The 21,278-nt window shown below is 50.6% G+C and overlaps 7 protein-coding genes across 7 annotated transcripts; 4 read left to right on the forward strand and 3 right to left on the reverse strand.

Moving 5' to 3' along the window:
- Positions 1–34: 34 nt before the first annotated feature.
- N7503_002243 (uncharacterized protein) lies at positions 35–1,983 on the reverse strand (the record flags this gene model as incomplete). The annotated part of the gene is made up of 6 exons (XM_057061790.1): positions 35–115; positions 172–260; positions 311–699; positions 759–1,063; positions 1,128–1,882; positions 1,962–1,983. 6 exons carry the CDS (start codon positions 1,981–1,983, stop codon positions 35–37), a joined length of 1,641 nt encoding a protein of 546 aa, XP_056925752.1.
- Positions 1,984–2,507: 524 nt separating this feature from the next.
- On the forward strand, positions 2,508–3,294 carry N7503_002244 (Tim17/Tim22/Tim23/Pmp24 family protein; the record flags this gene model as incomplete). Its single annotated transcript, XM_057061791.1, has 4 exons — positions 2,508–2,691; positions 2,752–2,871; positions 2,936–3,127; positions 3,200–3,294. 4 exons carry the CDS (start codon positions 2,508–2,510, stop codon positions 3,292–3,294), a joined length of 591 nt encoding a protein of 196 aa, XP_056925753.1.
- A 1,627-nt stretch (positions 3,295–4,921) lies between these two features.
- On the forward strand, positions 4,922–7,514 carry N7503_002245 (SLM1 family PH domain-containing protein; the record flags this gene model as incomplete). The annotated part of the gene is made up of 2 exons (XM_057061792.1): positions 4,922–5,462; positions 5,545–7,514. 2 exons carry the CDS (start codon positions 4,922–4,924, stop codon positions 7,512–7,514), a joined length of 2,511 nt encoding a protein of 836 aa, XP_056925754.1.
- An 896-nt stretch (positions 7,515–8,410) lies between these two features.
- On the forward strand, positions 8,411–11,350 carry N7503_002246 (uncharacterized protein; the record flags this gene model as incomplete). Its single annotated transcript, XM_057061793.1, has 11 exons — positions 8,411–8,414; positions 8,720–8,742; positions 9,290–9,632; positions 9,713–9,765; positions 9,886–9,893; positions 9,949–10,042; positions 10,098–10,247; positions 10,313–10,364; positions 10,461–10,954; positions 11,008–11,161; positions 11,214–11,350. The coding sequence occupies 11 exons, from the start codon at positions 8,411–8,413 to the stop codon at positions 11,348–11,350; spliced, it is 1,512 nt and encodes a 503-aa protein (XP_056925755.1).
- A 250-nt stretch (positions 11,351–11,600) lies between these two features.
- N7503_002247 (uncharacterized protein) lies at positions 11,601–12,532 on the forward strand (the record flags this gene model as incomplete). Its single annotated transcript, XM_057061794.1, has 2 exons — positions 11,601–12,125; positions 12,200–12,532. 2 exons carry the CDS (start codon positions 11,601–11,603, stop codon positions 12,530–12,532), a joined length of 858 nt encoding a protein of 285 aa, XP_056925756.1.
- Positions 12,533–13,124: 592 nt separating this feature from the next.
- N7503_002248 (DUF2013 domain-containing protein) lies at positions 13,125–15,924 on the reverse strand (the record flags this gene model as incomplete). Its single annotated transcript, XM_057061795.1, has 7 exons — positions 13,125–14,689; positions 14,740–14,899; positions 14,952–15,052; positions 15,122–15,353; positions 15,435–15,553; positions 15,658–15,750; positions 15,885–15,924. 7 exons carry the CDS (start codon positions 15,922–15,924, stop codon positions 13,125–13,127), a joined length of 2,310 nt encoding a protein of 769 aa, XP_056925757.1.
- A 444-nt stretch (positions 15,925–16,368) lies between these two features.
- N7503_002249 (class I alpha-mannosidase 1A) lies at positions 16,369–19,271 on the reverse strand (the record flags this gene model as incomplete). The annotated part of the gene is made up of 3 exons (XM_057061796.1): positions 16,369–16,411; positions 16,471–18,111; positions 18,169–19,271. 3 exons carry the CDS (start codon positions 19,269–19,271, stop codon positions 16,369–16,371), a joined length of 2,787 nt encoding a protein of 928 aa, XP_056925758.1.
- Positions 19,272–21,278: the final 2,007 nt, after the last annotated feature.

The following is a 21,278-nucleotide window of genomic DNA, read 5'->3' on the forward strand; positions in this document are numbered from 1 at the left end:
CCGGCGACTGTCTCTCCTGTTTTGATGAAATGACTTAGACCGTCGGACTTGCGAGACTCCGCGATAAGTTGTACTGCTTTATCTGCCAAATCTTTGCAGGGGGGTTGTCGTTGACCTTCGTCATTATGTGAGCAATGTGTGAGAAAGTTTCAAAACTTGATTCGGGCCTACCTTTGCAGTGTACATTGTGATGATAAAATCATCTGGAGTCTTATCATCCACCCCAAGGAAGACATGGGCCTGTTCAACCGTAGAAACGCCTTTTTCGTCGTTAGCAAGTTACTTGCTGTGAAAATCAATATCCACTCACGATCTTCTGAGGCTGCTTTGATGCGCTCACTTCCACGATCCTGGGCGATTATCCACATCTGGCGCCGTACCTCTGTTTCTTGATTCGTTGAACCAAGGAACGCGTAGAATTTACCTATGATAGCTTCCTCGGTGAGATTGGGGTCCTCAAGCCCAAAGTACCTATATGCTTCAACTACGTCGTCATCGGTGTATCTTCCTTCCGAGTAGGCGAATTGAACGGCTTGGTCGATAATCTCCCAATCCTCACCACCCCGAAGAGTCCCAATCGCTTTGAGGCAATTTAAGTAACGCGGAGCTCGTGAAGGGTCTGCCTGCACTTGGTGCTGATATGCATCTACAATCATCGAAGCAGACATGTCCTCCACAGCGCCAAGGTCTTCATAAAAGCTGTAAGACAGAACATCGGTAAGAGAATGCCTTGAACCCAAAGGGTAGGGGGAACTAACGGAGCAGGTGCCATTTCAAACTCGTGTGCACGCTTGGATTTCGGGTCTATTGAAAGAGTCAGCCACAAGAGTTTAGAGTAATCAGAGTGATACAGACAGTCGGATGCTTCCAAAGCATTGAGAATATCATTTTTCGCAGATGGAGGAAGGGGAGTAGACTGAATTACACGCCGTTCTGACGCAGGCCTTTGATTGATTAAGCAGACCAACTCAAGAATGGCATCGTCGAGGAAAATGCAGAAGGCATCTTGATATGGCAACGCAGCCTTTGCGTCTACTGGAGGAGGGATCCAGGCAGCATCGTTCTGAACTTTTCGTTAGTGTCTCTTTGTTCTTCTTGTTTAGGAGCAAGACTGGATGATAACTAACCTCGTTGCGAGAAAATCCCAAGAACTCTAGCAGCTCCCTGCAAGGCTCTCCCTTGATGCCGAACGAAACCATGAATCGCTTGTTCACTTGGGTGATAGGTTTGCTGCGATCACCATGGCGAAGTGCATTGGTGAGGTACAGACGTAGATTATCCAGAACAGTGATGGGCAAAGGTGCGGCTACACCTTCGAGGCGCTCTGGCTGAGATGCAAATGCCTCGTCAGCTCGCTTTTTAATTATGTCCGGGTTTGTCAACAATTGGGTGAATTCCTCATTGAGAAGGGGCGACATGATTCGCAGCGACACCACGGCCGAGCATGAATAGTGTAGACATTGGTAATGGAACGTTTCAGCGGTCTGTCCTGTCCCCATCACTTCCTCAGTTGTCCAGGGACCTCTTTGCCGTCCTGATTTGTATACGAAATGATGGACATGTCCCGCTGGGCCATTGCCTGGCGCACCCATGCCATTTGTGTAGTTAACAACCACCTGTAGATGACGGCGGCATTTGGAGCATATCGCAGATACCTTAGACATTCCCAGTCTGCGGGGCTGATCGGCCTGAGCAAGGTGGGTTTGATCGGTCTTTGTCACATAGTTATGCCGACACGCATCTGGCGATATATACTCTAGGGGTCCACGGTAGTTCGCAGGGTATACTGGAGGGACCTGTGCAAGCAAGTTGCGACCGTTGCCAGGAGGGTAGACGGCATCGTACAACTGGATATCCTCAGCCAAACGTGGGGCAGTTTTACCTGTAGGAGGAATAAGATTAGTAACCTATTGCTAGATGGATGAAAAGGCCACAATCAAATCGTCTTCCAGAGTACCAACCTGCTGTTTGTAGATACGCCATTATGTAGGTTGTTTGACAGGCGACAGGCAATTACGGATGAAATAGACCCGTTATGAGCCTCGTAACCGGATATGTAGGAGATCCCAAGGGCAATCAACCCATGGGATCTGTTCAAAGAACGGTGCAGGCGTCAACGGCAATCTGTAGTGTGACGAGATTCTAGGTACAGCGGGGAGCCCACCGCACTGGGCTTCAGCGGGCGGGAAGCTTGGTGGGAGCTTCAACAGAAGTTAAATGGAAAGGAGTGTTGTGTAGAAAAATCTCCCGTAAGTGTAGGGCAGAAAATAAATGCGACGAAACACCAAGATAAAGGAAGGTGATCTAGTTATATCATGCCTGACATGAATGAGCTCTATCGGCCCCAGACAATGAGCGGTCGTATATTCGGTCATGGATGGCAGAACTGTGTCATGGTTGGCAGTATGGGTTGTCAAAGGAGAAGGCGGTACAAACTAGCAAAACGCATCCAAAATCCCATCGTCAACTTCCCGTCTAACCCGCAGCTCCATCCCTCTCAGCACACCATGGCGAACCACGAGGAGGAACACCACTACCACCCTGTGGATGCTATTGCAGCAGCCACAAAGGCCACTGCCCTGACTGGTGCCGTTGGTCTTTTTGGATCCGCCGTGCAGAACACCCTGGCCCGCCGCAATGTTGGCTCCATGGGCATCTTCATGCGCACTGGAGGTACCATCGGTATCTTCGGTATGTCTTCTCTGTCTATGTTTTAATGCCAATTGAATGCTAAGATATTGACTCCTTTAGCCGCAATGGGTGGAACCTACGAATTTGTGAAGACCGCCTCGGCCAACCTGCGTGAGGTGGATGATACCTGGAACACCGCCTTTGGTGGCTTCTTCTCTGGTTCTATCCTGGGTCTGCGAGGTCAGTGATGATCGGACTTTACCAATTACTCGGATATGGGAGGAATATACTGACAATTGTACAGCCCGCGCCTTCCCCGCTGTCCTCGGCTACGGTGTCGCCCTCTCCACCGTTCTCGTCGCTTTCGAGTACACCAATGGTCTGTACGGATACAAGAAGGACCGCTCAGAGGATGAATTTGAGCGCCGACAGAAGTTGCGGAAGAACTACCAGACACCGGCTGAACAGACCTTTGCCGAGCTTGGCGAGGGACGTGGTATGTTGAGACCTTGGAACCTCTTAATTGGCACGGCATATTCGGCATTGTGATACTAACCAGCTCACCTAGGCATCTACGGTCCCAACTACGAGGAGCGCCGCGCTGAGCGCATCAAGGAGGCATATGGCATTGACGTTCCCACAGGGAAGGTACCTGCATCATAAAATTGTCTCCTTGCGTTTTTCTCATGCCATTATCTGTTCTCCGGTCGCGTTGTGTAAATTATCCCCCTTTATCATAGTTGCCTCTCTAGCATGCCGGGCACGTCAATCCAATTCAATTTTCTTTGTGTTTATACGGAGTCTAAGTGACGTAGATTAGGAGCAAATGCCTTGAATTAGACATGATATAGCAGGTGTGCAGTTTTTACAGCACACTAGGTATTCCAAAACTCAAAATGCAGATCGGCATGCAATTTTCAATGATCATCTCTAGCTAGCAGCTACTCAATGGGTCAAATGAGAGATGTGGGATGTCTTGGTGAACGTGGAGGTTAATGTACAGCGGGGGGAGGGGATGTTCAAGACGGGCCAATGATGACGCGGGTATATCAAACTCCGATATCCCCAACTTCCAACTCCAGGAACTTGCATTGGGTATAGTGGTATAGTGAAACCACCACATGACAAACACACTTGAATCATAAAGCCTCGGGAATGAAAATCCGGATCATCGATCACGGTTTGGATCTCGTGGCAGAAACCACTGAATGCAGAGGAATCGGAGACACCGATCATCATAACCATGGACGATCATACATCTATGGAGCACATGCACCGCACATGATACTTCGGCCCTACGGAGTTCGTCTCCACCAGGAGAAACCTTCCAAAGTCTCTTGTGCATGACCATGGAACAGCATCAGGACCATATGTGATATCATCCCGATTACCCCGAAACGGTCAGCCACGACGAAACAGCGACGTCGTAGTTTGAGGATCATGATGATCGATCATCGGAAGCACGCGGGGAATTACAGCCATGTCTACTAAGGGGAGATCTGATTTTTTTTTTTTTTTTTCTACAGAGCTTCGATATCTCCTCGACGTCATGCAGTGTTCATACATGGCCGATCAGGGGGAAGCAAGCGCCCCTATTGAGCCCTCAGCCACAGATCGTGCGAATCATCTTACACTAGACCCATCAGCCACAACAGGCAGCGAGATTGATCGGGCATCCAGCGAACTATACTTGGAAGTATAGGATTCGAAAAAAGTACCCCTTTTTTTTCGAGGGAACCCCTTATCGCTATATTCACTATGCATTAAATGCCAAAATCTCAGGAACCATCCGGTCAAGTATTCCGAAAGTCCTCGACGTCAACTAAAGAATTAGCTTTCATGATATTTGAGAGCCGGGAATCCCGGAGTGAACTGGTTTTTTGGCTCGTCATATTCCCCGATCGCACCCCTCTTAATCTCGTAGACGTCATTTAAAGCCCCAGATTCATATTTACTTCACCCCTCCCCTTTTCCTTTTTTAAATCATAATGATCATATTCCCGCTTGGAACTCATTGAGATTTCATCCAGGATTTAAATTTTACAGGGGACCTTGAACAAACCCCACAAACTCCAGGTGAAATCTAGATGCAAGACTAGCACTTTTACTAGTACTAAGCCCCGTTCGCCTGGTAACCAAATCCACGCCATCTTCCCTGAACTGCTGTTTTTCCTTTCTACTTTCTTTCTGTGCTTGATTTTGGTCCCTTTGATCTATTTTTCTATTCTTCCGATTCTTATCTCTCACCCTTACATCCCCGGATTCCCGTTCCCTTTCCCACGTTCCCGTCATGGCCATGGCCGCGCGGCCACAGACGCCCGTGCAGGATGCATACTCGATCCCGAGCGCTCATGACCCCGGTGTTATGAATCGCGGATACGGCACTTTACGTTCTTCCTCTCGACCCAGTTCCTACGCTGGTACCGGTTCCGCCTTCCACTACAACCACGGCACCCCCGAGCAGTCGTCGCAGATCCCCTATAACCCCCGATTCAAGGAAGAACTCGACACGATTAGCCATCGTAGCTCCATCGCGCTGGATCGTCCACCGTCCATCGTGCACCGGTCGGCCTCGACGGCGTCCCAGGCCCGTTCAACCACCCCTTCACGCCAGGGGACGAGTACCTTGCGCAAAAAAGCTTCCCTGAGCAAGAAGGGTAGCTTGCGACGCAATGGCAGTCGGCGATCACTAGGCGCGGGCAGTGTCAAGAGTCTGAGCCTTGGCGACCGGGAAAAGTATCCCGATGGGACAGAAGATGTGAATAGTGTTTTTATGGTTCCTATCCCAACGAGCGGAAACCCGACCGAGGTGCTATCAACACGTTTCCAAGGTATGTGGGGGAAGAGGCGCAATTTATCACTTCCGACATGTATGACTATGGGACCGAACTGACGTGAGACGACCTTTCCTAGCTTGGCGCAAGATCTTGAAGGACTTGATTGTCTTTTTTAAGGAAGTACAGAAATCCTACGAGACTCGATCGAAGCTCTTCCTATCCGCCTCAAATGTCATTAACAACCAAACGACGCCAGCTGCATTCTTGCAGTCGGGTGGCCTCGCCGATGCGACGGAGATGCTACGCAATTTCCACCGTCAAGGATATACTGAAGCCAACAAAGCCGTCGAGGTGGAGGTCGAAGTGATTAGCCAATTAACCGGCCTCCGCAGCGATCTACAGAAGAAGACAAAGGAAATCAAAAGCTTGTCTGGCGATTTTAAAAACACCGTTGAGAAGGAGATTGATGGCACGCGCAAGGCTGTTCGCCACCTTCACGAATCTCTGGGTCTGGTGGATACCGACCCGTCTGCCACCTCAGGCAAAGGCGACCCATTTTTGATGCGTTTGAATGTGGAGCGCCAAGTCGAAAAGCAGATCGAGGAGGAGAACTACCTTCACAGGGCATACTTGAACTTGGAGAATTCGGGCCGCGAGCTCGAGTCGATCGTGGTCAGCGAGATTCAAAAGGCCTACAACGCCTACGCTAGCATCCTTAAGCGGGAGGCGGATGAGGCATATGACACTGTTGAAAAGCTCCGGGTGGGTCCGATCTCGATGCCCCAGGACCATGAGTGGAATGCGTTTGTCGCCAACACCGATGAACTAGTCGATCCTCGGATCCCTCCGCGGAACGTGGAGAGCATCACTTACTCTGGTAAGGATCACCCTGCGGCGGCCGAGGTTCGAGCTGGGATGCTGGAACGCAAGAGCAAGTATCTAAAGAGCTATACCCCGGGCTGGTATGTTTTGTCCCCGACTCACCTACACGAGTTCAAGTCGGCGGACCGGGTGGAGTGGCAAACTCCAGTCATGTCCCTGTACCTGCCTGAGCAAAAACTGGGCTCGCATTCGAATCAAGATTCAAGCTCCCACAAGTTCATGCTGAAGGGCCGCCAGACCGGTGCCATGCACCGAGGCCACTCCTGGGTCTTCCGTGCCGAATCTCACGAAACCATGATGTCGTGGTATGAGGACATCGAGAGCCTAATCAACAAGACCGGAGAGGCCCGAGACGCTTTTGTCCGACATGCCTCTGTTCGGCGCCACGTCCGTAGCGTGAGTGGCATGTCGAACCACGATGTACTGGAAGATGATGAGGCCGACCAGACCCCTTACTCTGCCGAGTCAGTGATTCTGGCCCAGGGACCAGTGGAGCGACCTATGTCTGCCACTCGCCAGGCTGGTGGTGCGTTCCCCAGCGATGTCCAGATCGACCGCCATCTGCAGGAACCGGAACCCCTGTCTCCCTCTAGCGGGGCCAGCTCAGGTGGCAGAGATGTGATTGCCGCCGCCGCGGGATACCCGGACAACAATGCCAAGGCCAGCAATTCGCAATTCTATGAGCAGAATGGTGCTTCCGATAGCCGGTCTCAGCGTGTTGCAAGCCAGAGCCCTGGCGATCAGTCTCGGAACCGAATGAGCCGACACGATAGCTACTACGGCCAATGGATGGGACCCGCTGTCGTTGTTGCCAAACAGAGGGATCAGCAACCCGAGACAACCCTTGATGATCGGGAGGTTCGATCAGACGGGGACCATGCTTCAATAGCTGCAATGTCTGGTGTGATTGGTGCCACAGACCGCCGTGAAAACTCAGCTCCTCCTAATGTCGCTCGTCGTGAGAGCGTCTCCACCGCACCAACCAACACCAACCAGACCGATTATACCAACAACACCATGGCCACTTCCGTTGATGAGGCTCCGGTATCCGGTGATGTTGGCATTGTCGGCACTGTACCCTACGGGGATGGGTTCACTGACAAAGGCAAAGGCGACATGACTGGATCTGACCTGTACCGGCCCAAGCAGGACAGGATGGACAGTGTGTTAGCCATTGACATGAAAATTCCCGGCCGCTACCCCCCAACAAATGTGGCTGCATGAATGAATTGACATATATCTCATCTTTACCGCATTTACCACCTTCACTGCTTTTCTTTGTTTGACGCTGTTGATCATCTTGTCTTTTCCCACCATTTGTTCCAATAGTCCTTGGTTTCCATGGATATATTTCTCGGATCTGTCTGTTGTACATGTACAAACAATCCTGAAATCCCCCGACACTTTTTAGCTTGCTTTTAGGTGTTTTGGTCAATACGCTCCGGTGGCCCGCTCATTGGCCTTTAGGCGTTCATTCCGGGTGAGGCGCATGTGGATTACCCTTTCCTTCTTTTTTTTGGCAGTCTCCCTCTTTCTCTGATATCCTGGGTGTTGGGCACCCGCGCTTTCGTTTAAGGACATTGGAGTAGAGTTATAAATGAAAGTTTTTATTTGGGACTATATAGCTTGATCTTTATCTCGGACTTTATCTTTATCTTTACAGGTGCGGTGTTCCATGTATCAGGGGAAAGGGCGTGGCAATTGGAGTAATGAAAATACGTCAATACGTCAGTCACAATCACAAGTCCTTGTCACGCATGGTGACACCACGTAGGCCAGACTGTGATAGGAAGGTCGGGTTTGCAATGGTGGGAACCTTTTATCACTGCATGAATTAGACGGGTATTTTTTGTATAGCAACTGCAAGACTTCACGAAGAAAGATTTCCAGGCTTCACAAGTGAATTAAAGAAATCACAAATAACCATCTAGATCAACAGATCCAGGATATAGTAGAAATCAAGACGATGATGGAGGGCGGTGGGGCTCGGTGTTTACAAGTATCAGGGAAAACAACCTCAAGTCTTCCCGTCTTCTCTTCCAACTTCTCATCTTCTTCTCCCCGACAACCTCTTCTCTTCTATTTGTACCACTCGAACTCGACCACCACACTTTTCAATCATGGGTATGTGCTCCGTGTCTATAATATTTCCATTTTACCCCCGCTTGATTTCCTCATTTCTACGTGTTTCCCCTCCCCTGTGTATCTTGTAATACTCGATACCTTTCCCCATTACTCCTCATATCCCCTTGGTACATTCTCACCCTCGGTCATTCCCCCCTCATCCAATCATCGTGCTGCTCACCCCCCAAAGTTGAACCTTGACGCCTGATTCTTCTTCTCTTTCGTCCTCCCCCGCTTTCCTTTCCTTCTCTTTTCCTCTTCCATATTTCCCCCTTATCGTTATTCTTGTTAGCTAACTTAGCCAGCCGACGTCTATCGACCATACCAAGTAAGTGTTTGACATATTTCTTTTGGAATTTTTTCTTCTTGCATCTTATACTGTATAATACTTTTCTATCTTCCCTATGCATTCAAGTATGGAATGCGATTCCTTGCGCTCATGAAGCTATCGCGACGGGATGGTCAGTGCGGGGGCGGAAGCTTCTATGGAACGGGATCTATCATCCACGAGCTTGGATGTAAGGAGAGGGGAAAACCCCCAAAAAAAAAGCCCGCGCACAACGCATTGAAGGCTCTCGAGCAATTGTCACAAAATGCGCTGTGTGCGCAAACCTGGGGATGCTGTGTCCAAGCCTCTCCCGCGTCCCCCGGGGTCCTCGATTCGCGTTGTCTCAGCCTCCTAGTCACCTGACCCACCTCCCCCGAAACTCCTGTTACTCCACCTTTGCAATCAGACTCCCGCATCTCTTATTTTTCCCTCCTTCAACTTTCGCATTTCCTTTCCCCCATTTTATCTATCGTTCTCTGCGGATCTCCGCAAGTCTCTCGTTGAGATGTCCGAATATCCCGATTACCCCGATTCTGACCGAATGCAGCAGCGTGAGAGATCTCGTTCGCCCCGTCGTCGTTCTTCTCGCAGCCCCCGACGTAGCCGTCGCTCGTACACTCCTCGCAGTCGCTCTCGCAGCCGTGACGATTACCGTCGCAGTGATCGCCGTTCGCGATCTCCCTTGAGTGCTTCTGGTGCAGCTGGATCGGGATCCCCTTACGGTGGACGCAGTGGTTACGCGCCGGGCAGGTCATTCGACGATCGTTCCGTCAACAAAGAAAATATGATGCAATCCGTTCGCGACTCTTCCCAGCAAGACCGCCGGGTCTATGTTGGTAACTTGGCATACGACGTCAAGTGGCATCACCTTAAAGATTTTATGAGACAGGGTGAGCAAGGATCCAATGCGGGGGTGTGATGAGAGTACAAAGATGGAAGACTGACCGATGGTTTGGTGGTGGCCGTATAGCTGGAGAGGTTCTCTTTGCCGATGTGTTACTTCTTCCGAATGGAATGTCGAAGGTGGGCGCCAATACGTAGAGTGGCTGGATCCCTTTCTACTCCCTGATTTTTCGTGGTTTCTGGTTTCCTTGCATGGACTGTTGGGTTGACGGGCTGGGCCTGGCCGTCCGGATATTGTAGGGATGCGGGTAAGCTTCAATGCCTTGAAAATCAGTTGAGGGACAATAAGCTAATGCGCATTAGGATTGTGGAATACGCTACGAGGGAGCAAGCACAAAATGCAGTCAACTCGCTCAGCAACCAAAGCTTGATGGGTCGTCTTGTTTATGTCCGCGAGGTATGTTGCTCACCAAGATTGAGAATGCGGGGTTCCATACTGAATCAGTCAATAGGACCGTGAAGCCGAGCCCCGTTTCGTCGGTGGCCCCCCGCGCGGCGATTTCGGCGGTGGTGGCCGCGGTGGCTTCGGTGGTGGATTTGGTGGCGGCCATGGCGGTCCTCCCGGTGGAGGTGCCCCCGGTCGTCAGCTCTATGTGTCGAACGTTTGTTATCCTCCGCCCCAGAGATACTAATTTTCATTAGACAGGCTGTTAACGCATCATTGTAGCTTCCTTTCAACGTGGGATGGCAAGACTTGAAGGATCTTTTCCGCCAAGCGGGTAAGTTTTGCACTGACAGGATGCCCTTTTCGGCATCTTTCTTTCCTTTATTTTGTGAACGCTTGGTGAAATTGACTTGAACTCCCTCGATTCTAGCTCAGCAGGGTGCTGTTATCCGCGCCGACGTGCACACAGATCCCACCGGCCGTCCCAAGGGCTCCGGTATTGTTGCTTTCGAGTCTCCCGACGATGCCCGTAACGCCATCGCCCAGTTCAACGGATACGAGTGGCAGGGCCGACCCTTGGAGGTCCGTGAGGATAGATTCGCTGGCGGTGGTCCCGGCTTCGGTGGCCGTGGTGGCTTCGGCGGTGGCCGTGGTGGCTTCGGTGGTCCCGGTGGCTTCGGTGGCCGTGGAGGCTTTGGCGGTGGTCGTGGAGGCTTCGGTGGTGGTTTCGGCGGCCGTGGCGGTTTCGGTGGTCCAGGTGGTCCAGGTGGTCCAGGTGGTCCAGGTGGTCCAGGTGGTCCTCCTGGCGGTGCTCCTGGCTTCGGTGGTGGTTTCGACCAGGCTGTTGCTTCAGTGCCCCCGAACCCCTTCACCGACTTTGCTACCTCTGCCGGTGAAAAGAGCGCGATTATCTACGTGCGCAACGTAAGTACAATGTTTAGGCCAAGTCTATGGACCCAGGGCTGACAGAATGGTAGCTTCCGTGGTCCACTTGCAACGACGACCTTATCGACTTGTTCTCGACCATCGGCAAGGTTGAGCGGGCCGAGATCCAGTACGAGCCCAACGGTCGCTCCCGTGGCACTGGTGTCGTTGAGTTTGATACTGCCGACACTGCCGATACTGCCATTTGTATGTCATTACCCAATTTCTTGGTGCGGATTATATACTAATATTTTTACAGCTAAGTTCACTGGTTACCAGTATGGTGGTCGCCCCTTGGGCATCACCTTTGTCAAGTACTTGAATGCTGGACCTGGACCTGAGATGATGGAGGAGGCTGAGCCCACATCTGGCATCACTCAAGATCAGATCATGTAATGTATACATTGTGTGATTTGATCTGTATTCTTTTAGGGGAGATTTTCTGGGGTTTTCTTTTGTTTATTTGTTTCTATCTCGCTTCTCTGATGATTCCCTATTCCCTTGTTGTTGAATGAGTTTCGATCTGCGTTAGCCTGGAAAACGTCTGTGCTCGTGCACGTGCAGATCCGATCCACCGAATAAGCAACTTTACTTGAACTCCTTCCGCGTAGTCTAAACTTAACCTTCTCCAACTCCGCAAGTTAACATGGCCTCAATCGCCCGAATCTGCCCACGAAGGGCCCTGATTTCCTCACTAAAACCAACTCAAACTCTCCGCCCCCTCACAACCGCCTCTATCCGCACAAGCCGACCAACAACCACACCACTAAGCCACCACTCACAACCTCTCTCCAAACGCCAATCCTACCAAACAAGAAGACCCTACCACTCAACTCTCCACCCAGCCCTCCCAGTCCACGAATACACAAACAGCCAAATCGCCATCCTCGAAGCAAGCCTCGCCCACACTCCAGTCCATGGCTTCACCAACACATCCGTTCTCCTCGGTGCCCGTGACGCAGGCTTTCTGGACGTGAGCATCCAGCTTCTACCAAATGGCGAATACGACCTCATCCTCTTCTGGCTAGCCAGTCGCCGCGGTCTACTCCGCGCAGCAGTCGAAAGTGGAGAAATCCAGTTCCCCGCGGGGCAGGATGTCCAATCTAAGATTAAGACTCTTATCATGGAGAGAATGAAGATGAACGAGGAGATCAGGGGACAATGGTCGGATGTAAGAACAGCCTCACCTTTAGATTCGCTAGATCTAATCTCCTTGCTATTGATTGCAATACTAACAAAAACCAGGCCCTCGCTCAAATGTCCCTTCTCGGCAATATCCCTCTCGCCCTCACAGAACTACATGCTCTTTCGAACGATATCCTCACTTTGGCTGGAGATACCTCCGTCGATGCGAGCTGGTATACGCGCCGCGCTGCAGTTGCGGCTATCTATGCCAGTGCGGAGGTTGTGATGACGCGCGACCCGACACCGGATATGGGTGAGACGGAGAGCTTTGTCGAGCGGAGGTTTGAGGATAAGGATTATTTGGCCAAGAAGGTTGAGGTTGTCGGGCAGTGTGCTTCATTCTTTGGAAATACTGTTGTTGGTGTGGCTAGGAGTTATGGGTTGAAGATTTAGACAGTTTTATTGTCTTGTCTGATTGATTGGAGTCGGTTGTTTCATGATCAATTGATTTGTTGAATCTAGACCCGTATAGCGGTGCCTTCTATCCTCTGTGGATTGTACTTTTATTTCATATTCTCGGCTTTTTATTTATATTCTACGGAATAATTTATCTTGATACATCTTTTCATGATCCACGAAATGCACCGTCATCTAGAAAGAAGGAAAAGTGGTCAAAAATTACACATTCAGAAGGTAATCTGTGCTGCTTCAGAGCCCTTTATACTCAGGGGATTAAAAGTGAATCCTCAAGACAGCAACCTTGCTTAGCTTCTAGCTTCTACATCGCTCTATTCGGCACTGTAGTTTCAGAACTACGTTTCATATTGAAATTGGGACCTCTCTTTCACGAATCAGATATATTCGCTCAATGGTGTTGTGTCATTATCATTTCAAACGCAAGTATGCGTGGCTGGCTATAAACCAAATGCAATCAGTCACATCCAGACTCACAAAAATTCGATACCTATAGGTACAATAGGCAAACGTGTGTGAGTTGGGATTAGCTACCCAAATAGTAGTAGCACTAGAATATAGCAAACCCGGTCTAATGCAACGAAACATTCTGTACCGCTTCTTCTACACTCACAGGCGCAGCAGACCCATTACTCCCGATTCCTTGTTCATCGCCGACTCGCGGGTCAAATTCAGCGGTGGGAGAAGTGGGAGAAAGAAGTATTGTGGGTGATGTCGGTGATGTGGGGGAGAAGGGATCACGGTCACCATTACCATCAGATAATACAGGGTGGCTATGGTCCTGTAGCCGTGGCTCTAGCTCTGTCTCTGTCTTCAACGTCGGGGGTAGAGTAGTCTCTGTGATGATGCAGGCTTCACCGTCATCCTTGGGTAGACTACCAGTGCTAGTCCCGCTCTCGACGGAGTCAGTGGGCATATGCGTTTTGCCACGGCCCCAGCGGCGAGCTTTTGGCGGGAGGGGTTTTGCGCCGTGCTTGCCGACTGCTAATGGTGCGGGAGATGGTGCTGGTACCGCTGTCCCTGGGGGTGGAGAAGGGCGGTGTTGACTAGTAGATGGTGTGCTGTTTGCGGAGCGACGGGGCGGGGGCACAGCCGGGGGTGGGTTTGATGCGGAGCGGCGTATGTGAGGGTGTCCTGGGGGCACGAGATGGGACGTTGTGGTGGAGTTTCGGCGATCAATGTGATGGCCAGTGTGGGAGGGTGTAGTTGGAGCAGTGTAAGCTGTAGGGCTGACCTCCACCCCTTCGGGGATCGTGGAGTTGCTGTTGCTATTACGCTCACTGCTTGTGTCGACCGAGTGCTGCTGATCTTCTTCGTCTGCACCAAGGCGACGGCCACGCCAGCGGCGGGACTTTGGTGGTTCGGGCTTGATCTTTGGTGGTCGAGCTGCAGGTCCGTCTTTGCGGCTGGGTGTCATGATACCTGGTTTCTCGTGCAGGGCTGCTACAGCTTGTACGCTTAGAGAGGAAGAGCTGGCTGGCTCGAGATTCATTCCCAACCGTGCAACCGCGCTAAGCTTTCGACGGGATTCCGGCGCCTCGGATGAGCCACGGGAGTCAATTCTCGTTGGCGATACTGCCCCTGGGGAATCGGGGATGGTGCTGGCACGGGACAGTGAACGGGTCATGTCAAGCGGATCTCCGATATCAATTGGCGAATCCTGCGGAACATTGTCTTCCAGTACTGTATCGATACTAGCCGTAACTGCAAGTTGAGTGGGGGTATCTTGCGCAGCATTAATGTCGGGTTCGACATTGCGCAGCCAATCCACCGTCGCACATCGAGCGACAAGTCTCCGCGTAGTCTCGTCAACTTCCTCAAAATGAAGGATCTTCGCCTGCTCAGTATCATTTCCATAAGATACTTGGCCCCGAACTAGGAGGCTGAGCACCTTCCTAAGCTCGTCACGCTTGTAGTGTGGTGGCTGTCTTAGCTGAGTATGTGCTAGAAGCGGATATAAGACACGCAAATAGGTATGCCGAAGTGCTGCTGCTTCCTCAGGAAGATCGAGCAGATTCCGGATCAAAATATCTACCAGAACATGGAGGTCGTTGGTGAAAAAGTACTCATAAGTGTTCGGGGTGGTAAAAATCAGATAAAGCAGCTTTAGTGTGAGCAACTGCAGTGATGTTTCGGCTATTACATGATCAGTTGTCTGAAAATATCCGCCAAGCAGAGATACATACCTTCGCGGTTAATAAGCAGAATAATGTTTTCCCCAAATGTCTTGTACAAACCGCCATACATAGACAGAACCTTGATAACCTTGTTGGTCAACTTGCTCGACGAAGACGGCCCATCCACCGGATCATGAGCGGAGATCATGAATTGTTCATTAAGGACAAGCTGTTTGACCAATTAGCTTGTAGTTCCGGGATAAAATATCATATCAACTTACCAAGACTCGAATGACTGGATAATGATATGGATCCGTGACATCATATGATAAATCCTCGATAATGTCAAAAAGACACCGAATGAAGTCGTCATCCACGAGCACTGTACAGAAGGGAAAAGACCCATTATCAGCCTACTGGCATCGAGAGGTAGTCCGCCCAAGGAACATACCCAAGTCTTCAATCCTGACGCGCTGGACTCTTGACATCTCATATAAAAGATCCATCAAAAGCCGGTGCAGACCCGCCTCGCTGTCCATATCCTCCCTCCTTCGCGCCTGGATAAGTTCCAATAGTCTGGCGAAAACACCCTCCTCATTCATCATCTGCAGCGACACTTCATTCTGTCGACCATCGAAGAGTAGAAACGACGTAATTAGGTGAAGGGTGTCTGGGTCATCTTCCTGTAATAAGAGAAGTATAAGCGCACTGCTGCAACAATCCAAGTGTTTAAGACAGAAAAGGTTTCGTAGTGGGTGACGTACCTGCAAGAGACCGTAGATGATCTGTCGACGAACATAATCAACATTTTCGCCAAAGATGCTTGACGCAAAAAGTTTATACGAGCATTGCGAGATATCCCACTCTGACAATAGAAATTCATCTACAACCCATTGAAAACAACATTAGTCCAAAGTCGAAATGAATTGACACAGATCTGCCGACAGTGACGCAACACAGCTCGGGGCGATAGAAAGGGAAAGGCACCTTTGTATTGAGTCGTAAAGCCTAAATAAGCTCTCAAAACATCATCGATAAGGTCTTCCGAGTCGGCAGGCTTAGAGACGATCGCATCGAGTTCTGCTGATCGTTAATTGGGGGAACGGCATGGTCACATGAGAATTGGATAATCATCAATAAGTCTGATTGGGGAGGGGAAAGGGAAACACCAGAACGATCGCTCTTGGCTTTTTCCCGGGGTAGTATGAACTTACCATTCCAGAACTGATCGGGCTCCGAGACCTCTTGCTCCATTTCCCGAGCTCGATCTGCGTCTTCGGGGCGTTAAGGGAGCACTCATCGCGGGCCCCTTTGGGAGGTTGGAGATGCGGGATTGGAGGCGGGGCGACAACGGAGTACGTACCTTGGCTCTCCCGTTTGGGTGTTTGTTCCGCGCCGCTTTTTGCACTATTATTGTTACATAAGCGACCTGATGTGCTCCAGTCTGATATTCCATCAGGTAGGGCTGAGCTACATCATACAGTGATTTTTTGGGATCTGTACTAAAATGGCAGGTACCCAATTAGGTTATACTGTGGCTTGAGCTGTTTGTAGGGCTAGAGGCTATCACTGCCCTTCCCCTATCTTATTGGAGAACCTATGAAAGGACGTCACAATCTGGAACGCTGAAACTTGAAAGAAAACAATATATGCAATTTTCGCTGGTATCACTATGCAAGTAAAAGAAATTAAACAACATTACATTCCAACAGGGCGCTGGAGAGGGTGCGCTTCGGTGTTCCTGTTAATTTCTGTTAGTAAAGTTCAAGACTCAATCAGTGTTCACATTGAAGGACTCACAAAACAAATTTATCCAAATCCACCACACTTGGATCACTGAAGAGCAGATAGAAATACTTCAGGGTCTCTGCCAACCAGAATGACTCCATGGCATCCTTCTGTACTGGTTTCGAAGACATAACATCCGTGATAGCAGCGTTTGCCAACTCCGTTCGAGTGTACTTCGAGACTGCCTCGAACATTTTCCAGCCCTTCTGGCGCCAGATATCATCACCTGTGAGTCGGTACATGATGAAAATAGACTCGATAGCCTCAGGTCGGAGATAGTAATCCGGTGAGGCAATGCTGACCATACCCGCCGGGAGATGATAGTCGCTGTCTGTTTTAGATGAAGAGGAGCCGGACTGGGGGGCACGAGGGGCGTCTCGGTTCTCGAGGTCACTGACAGCTCCGGAAGTGGGAGCTGGCGTGGGGATAGCGGATCTTGTTGCCTCCCTACCAACGGCAAATCCATCCCGCTTATAAACCTCCGGGTCTCTGTCGTGCGGGTTCAATGAGCCCGGCATGGGCAGAGGAACGGCCACGCCGCTGTCACTGGCTCCAGATTCAGACTTGGGGTCAGACGACATTTTAACGCGTTGTCCGTATGTGCTTTCTCCACTGCGGAACTGGGCCTCGGCGGCGGAATCGCGAACGGGTCCGTAGCGCTTAACTTCGTCGTCGTAGCGCGTCTGGTCCCACTCGCATGCTCGGTCCTTGCCACAAGGTAGCATGCGGAATCGCTCGGGCATGATTCCGGTGGTCGTGGACTCGTATGCCCATACACAGCCGTCGGTTAGTTTAGCTGCAAGGTCCATGTCTCCGTCGATGCCAAAGGCCTTGGCTCCAACAGCGACCATGCCTCCAACGAAGCAGGTCAGATGATGGCTCTCATACATCAACATAGACTGAATATCCGCATTACCGTTTCCGAGGTCCAGGCCGGAGGTTGACCCCATGAAACGAATGTCACGTTCACCCTTGACCATGGGAGCGAAAAGTAGGTTTTTGCGGGCTGCATCAATGGCCTTGGTGTACATTTTTTTGTACTGGTCGTTCGCACCGCCGAGCAGGAGGTACTCCTTGGGCAAGTACTCGTATGTCGAATCAGCCATTCCTCCCATCGTATACTTGTTGTCACGGTACGCATTGGGCATCAGCAAGCCCCCGTCGCACTTGGGTTGAACCGCCTCGGCCTCCTCCAAAGTGCCAGAGCTCTTGTGGTAGTTGGCCGGCTCTGACTCTGCAAAGTCGTCCATCAAGGCATCACGTGAGATCAAGTTGAGGTAACTGTCCAGATCAGTTGGCGCGGCATAATGCTTATGGGCTACAGTTGTCGTGGTGCTGTTCTGTGTCTCTGTTGGTGTTTCCACCAGAGGCTCTTGGGCTCGAGGCTCCTCTTTGTTGGGAGAATGGCCGCGGTTACTCTGTTGGTAAGTCTTATATATCGCACAGCCCTGCGCATTGACTTTCATGGGCCACAGTCCTGGGATAGAGGTTTTGTCTTGCAGCCCCTCCAGCTCGTTCGTGATTCGTGCAATGGCATCATAGTACTTGTCTTCTTGGGTCAATTGGGCCAATCGTGTAAATTCCAAAGACATAGATCCAATTTCAGCCAGTCCGGCCTTAGATGACGCCCTGTGGGGTCGAACAACATGGTCTCTGCAAACATGTTAGTTCCAGCATTTTAGCCAAACGTGAAGAAGATACAACACTCACGGTGTCCAACGGTAGTAAAGCACGGGCATGCGGTTAGGTGTATCAAAAGCGCCAATCAAGATCTCAGCAAGCTCCTCTGCCTTCTCCAAGAGCACATCGTATCGCTGTGCCGAGATATCATAGGCACCAAGCAAGCCACCCAGATATCGAATAACAGTCTCAAACATGGGAATGTCCTCTCTGGCGGAGGTCGCGAAATCAATTTTCTTAATCGCATCGACCGCTTCCGTGAATTCATCCTTCATCTCCATGATCCAAAGGGTATCAAGCGAATCCACCAATGTCGCTCCCCATCCGTTGAAGGGGTCCTCGAATGCCGCGGAAAGAGGCTTGACCTCATCATGGCCCATAGCAATCTTTTTATACCCGTCCCACGCGTGCTTGAACTCCGCCTTGATCGTACTGAGCTGCTGCATTCGTTCCTGCTTGTCGGTAGTCGCCTCATCCTTGAACTTGGCCTGCAGCTTCGGCATGGACTTCGCGTATGTCTTCGGTAGTTTGATGAGTTCGGCCGATGAAACGGGGAATCTATCGGGGAATTTTCTCCATCGCGTGGTTGGTGCACCGGATTCTGCGTGCTTAGTGGCCACCCTGCCTGAGCCGCCGAAATCGATCTCTTCCAGAAGATCAGAGCTCGAAGCCGAGCTCGTAGGTGGGCGCATAAGACCACTAGAAGCATCACTGAGAGTGGAATCGGTATTCTTCAGACCCTCTGTCGTCCCCTTCTCTGGGACCTTCTCCTGTGCATTGTTATACGAGCCCGCCCCCGAAGACGAAGACGAACTCTTAGTGTCCTCCTTTAACGGAGCTTTCGAGATAGTCGGCGGGCTGACATTCTCAGAAGAATGAGATCCAAAGGAGTTATAGTCAGGCTCCGCAGGCGCGAATCGGCCGCTGCCCTTGTCCAACACTGGGGCACCAGGGATGGGCTTCGCGTCCGGCGCGGATTGGGAATTTGGATAAGCTGCAGTATCCGGGTAGTGTATTTCAGGGGTCTCGATTATAGTATCGGTCCAATCGCGCGACCGAGCGAAATGAAGGGTTGCGAGGATAAATGCTGCCGCGAATACGAGGAGCACCCGGTAGCGTCGAGCGCGAAACATGACGGGCCCGGGTTTCGGGATGGGTAAAATGAATGTCGGGAAAGAAGAGGAAAAGGAAAGGAAGGACAAGAGTAAGATCGGATAGAATTCAAAGAAAAGATTAAATTCAAGACCTCAGCCTGGCATCACGAGACTAAAACAATGAGCGATCCACATGTGATGAGTGACGCGCGATAGAAGGAAGAATGTTATTGGATTAATTGTATGGATCCAGATCTCTAGTTCCTGCTCCATACTTACTCTAGTGTCTACATTAAACCTATTTAGGCATAATTGCCCGACTGGGAGATGAAGGTCTTCTATTTATAAACATGATCCTTTTTGCACTTCAATCTCCGTACACAAGAAGGGGAAGAAATGCGTGAATCTCCAAAGTAAAGGGGGGGAAAGAATAAGTGCTGACGGGGTTCAGCTCTCCAAGGTTCTCGACCGTAGCCAAGCCTGCCGAGCTTCCAACCGCGGTCTTCGGGGACCACAACTGGATGAGGGGGTGTAAGCCACCGAGGGTCAAACGCAGGGGGATCCAATCAAAGAACAGGTTACCTCGGATCGTGAATGATACATGTCTATTCGAGTCTAGACTGACTGCAGCCTTGGCTTGTTTCGCTCGAGCGGATCAGTAAGGGTCCAGAGGATCGACCTATCAACGTGTTGGAGTTTTGTACCCAATTTCGCTTCAGTACCCGAGGCTGTCATGCTCCTAATACGAAGAACGCCAAGGAATGCCAAGATGGAGGAATGGAAAGCCTTGAGGAAGTATCTGTACTAACCGAAATGAATTCCTGAAGTGTTACTTGCAGACGGGTTCAGATCCGCCTTTATGAGGCAAGTAGATGCATGTAGACTGAGTGTGACGGCCTAAGGCCATGCATTCTCTGATACTGATGTTGTGATGTTTCTGCTCTCTTCGGGCCGTATTTCATTAAAAGCTGCTCGATCAAGCAGAAAAGTGCAATTGTCAATTTCTGGGTCATGCGGCTCAAATAAAAAGCTTCATTGGAAGAAGCTCTCTTCAGAACCTCTACCAATAAGAAGGCTCTTCCCACTTTATCAAGTAGAACATCGCCCCTGCATTATGGCAAGCTGCCGGTCCTGACGAAGAGTGTTTTACTGCATGAATGGATCCCTCGAAACATCCGCAAGCCGATCCCATCTGTAATCGGCCGCCCCGTCCTGGCTCTCATAGGCCAGTCACTCCGGTGAGCTCAAAGTCCTCCACCCATCCGCCCGTGGTGAAGTCGCTCATGAAACCTAGGCATTTGCACTCGCTGATTCCCTCCATCCTATGGATGGCTGATAGGTGCATATCGACTCTGTTGTCGGGTCTTCTTTCCGTTGGCTCATATTGCCGCGAAATGGATTTCAGGTGGGGAACAAAAGATGTAAACAATCACAATCACGGACGGTAGGCTATAGCATGGATCCAACTGGGGTCTCTCGGAAATTCATTATAATCATGGCCTGGTGAATGGTGGGTCAACGTGAGGAAATATTTTTGGAATAGGAGCGTCCGCGCCTGGTAAGCAACCTGACCATCAATAGCGAAGTTCAGCAGGCGGATGCGTCCGTCCTGACACCTCTGGGTATCATTCATGGAGTAGGCGTGCCAGTCTATGCTTTGAAAGGTAATAGTACCAGTGGGGGTCGTAAAATTGCGCTAAAGTCGAAAGTTTCGAGGTAGTAGCTCGTAAGCAAATTCTCCGGCACAAGGAGTCGCGCATAGTGATTAGTAGTAGATGATATGACCGCGGTAGGGTCTAGCATGAATGCTGGGAGATGCCCGCCGGGTAGAAACCCCATGTTTAAAGCTTAGCGGGTGACCGGGTGCCTGCTCGAGGTGGATATAGAGGATTAATAGCTTCCAAAAAAGGTTGGTTTCGGGCTCTTAAGGCTTGTCGACAAGGCAGACAAAGCGCTTAGATGCATGAAGGCTGTTAAATTTGAGCAGTCCCGAAACCTTGGAAGGGACGCGCTTCAATAGCAGAATTCTCCACTTACCCTGTAGGC

The sequence above is a fragment of the Penicillium pulvis genome (assembly GCF_028828015.1).
Source record: "Penicillium pulvis strain IBT 33274 chromosome Unknown contig_12_segment0_segment0, whole genome shotgun sequence".
Lineage (NCBI taxonomy): Eukaryota > Fungi > Ascomycota > Eurotiomycetes > Eurotiales > Aspergillaceae > Penicillium > Penicillium pulvis.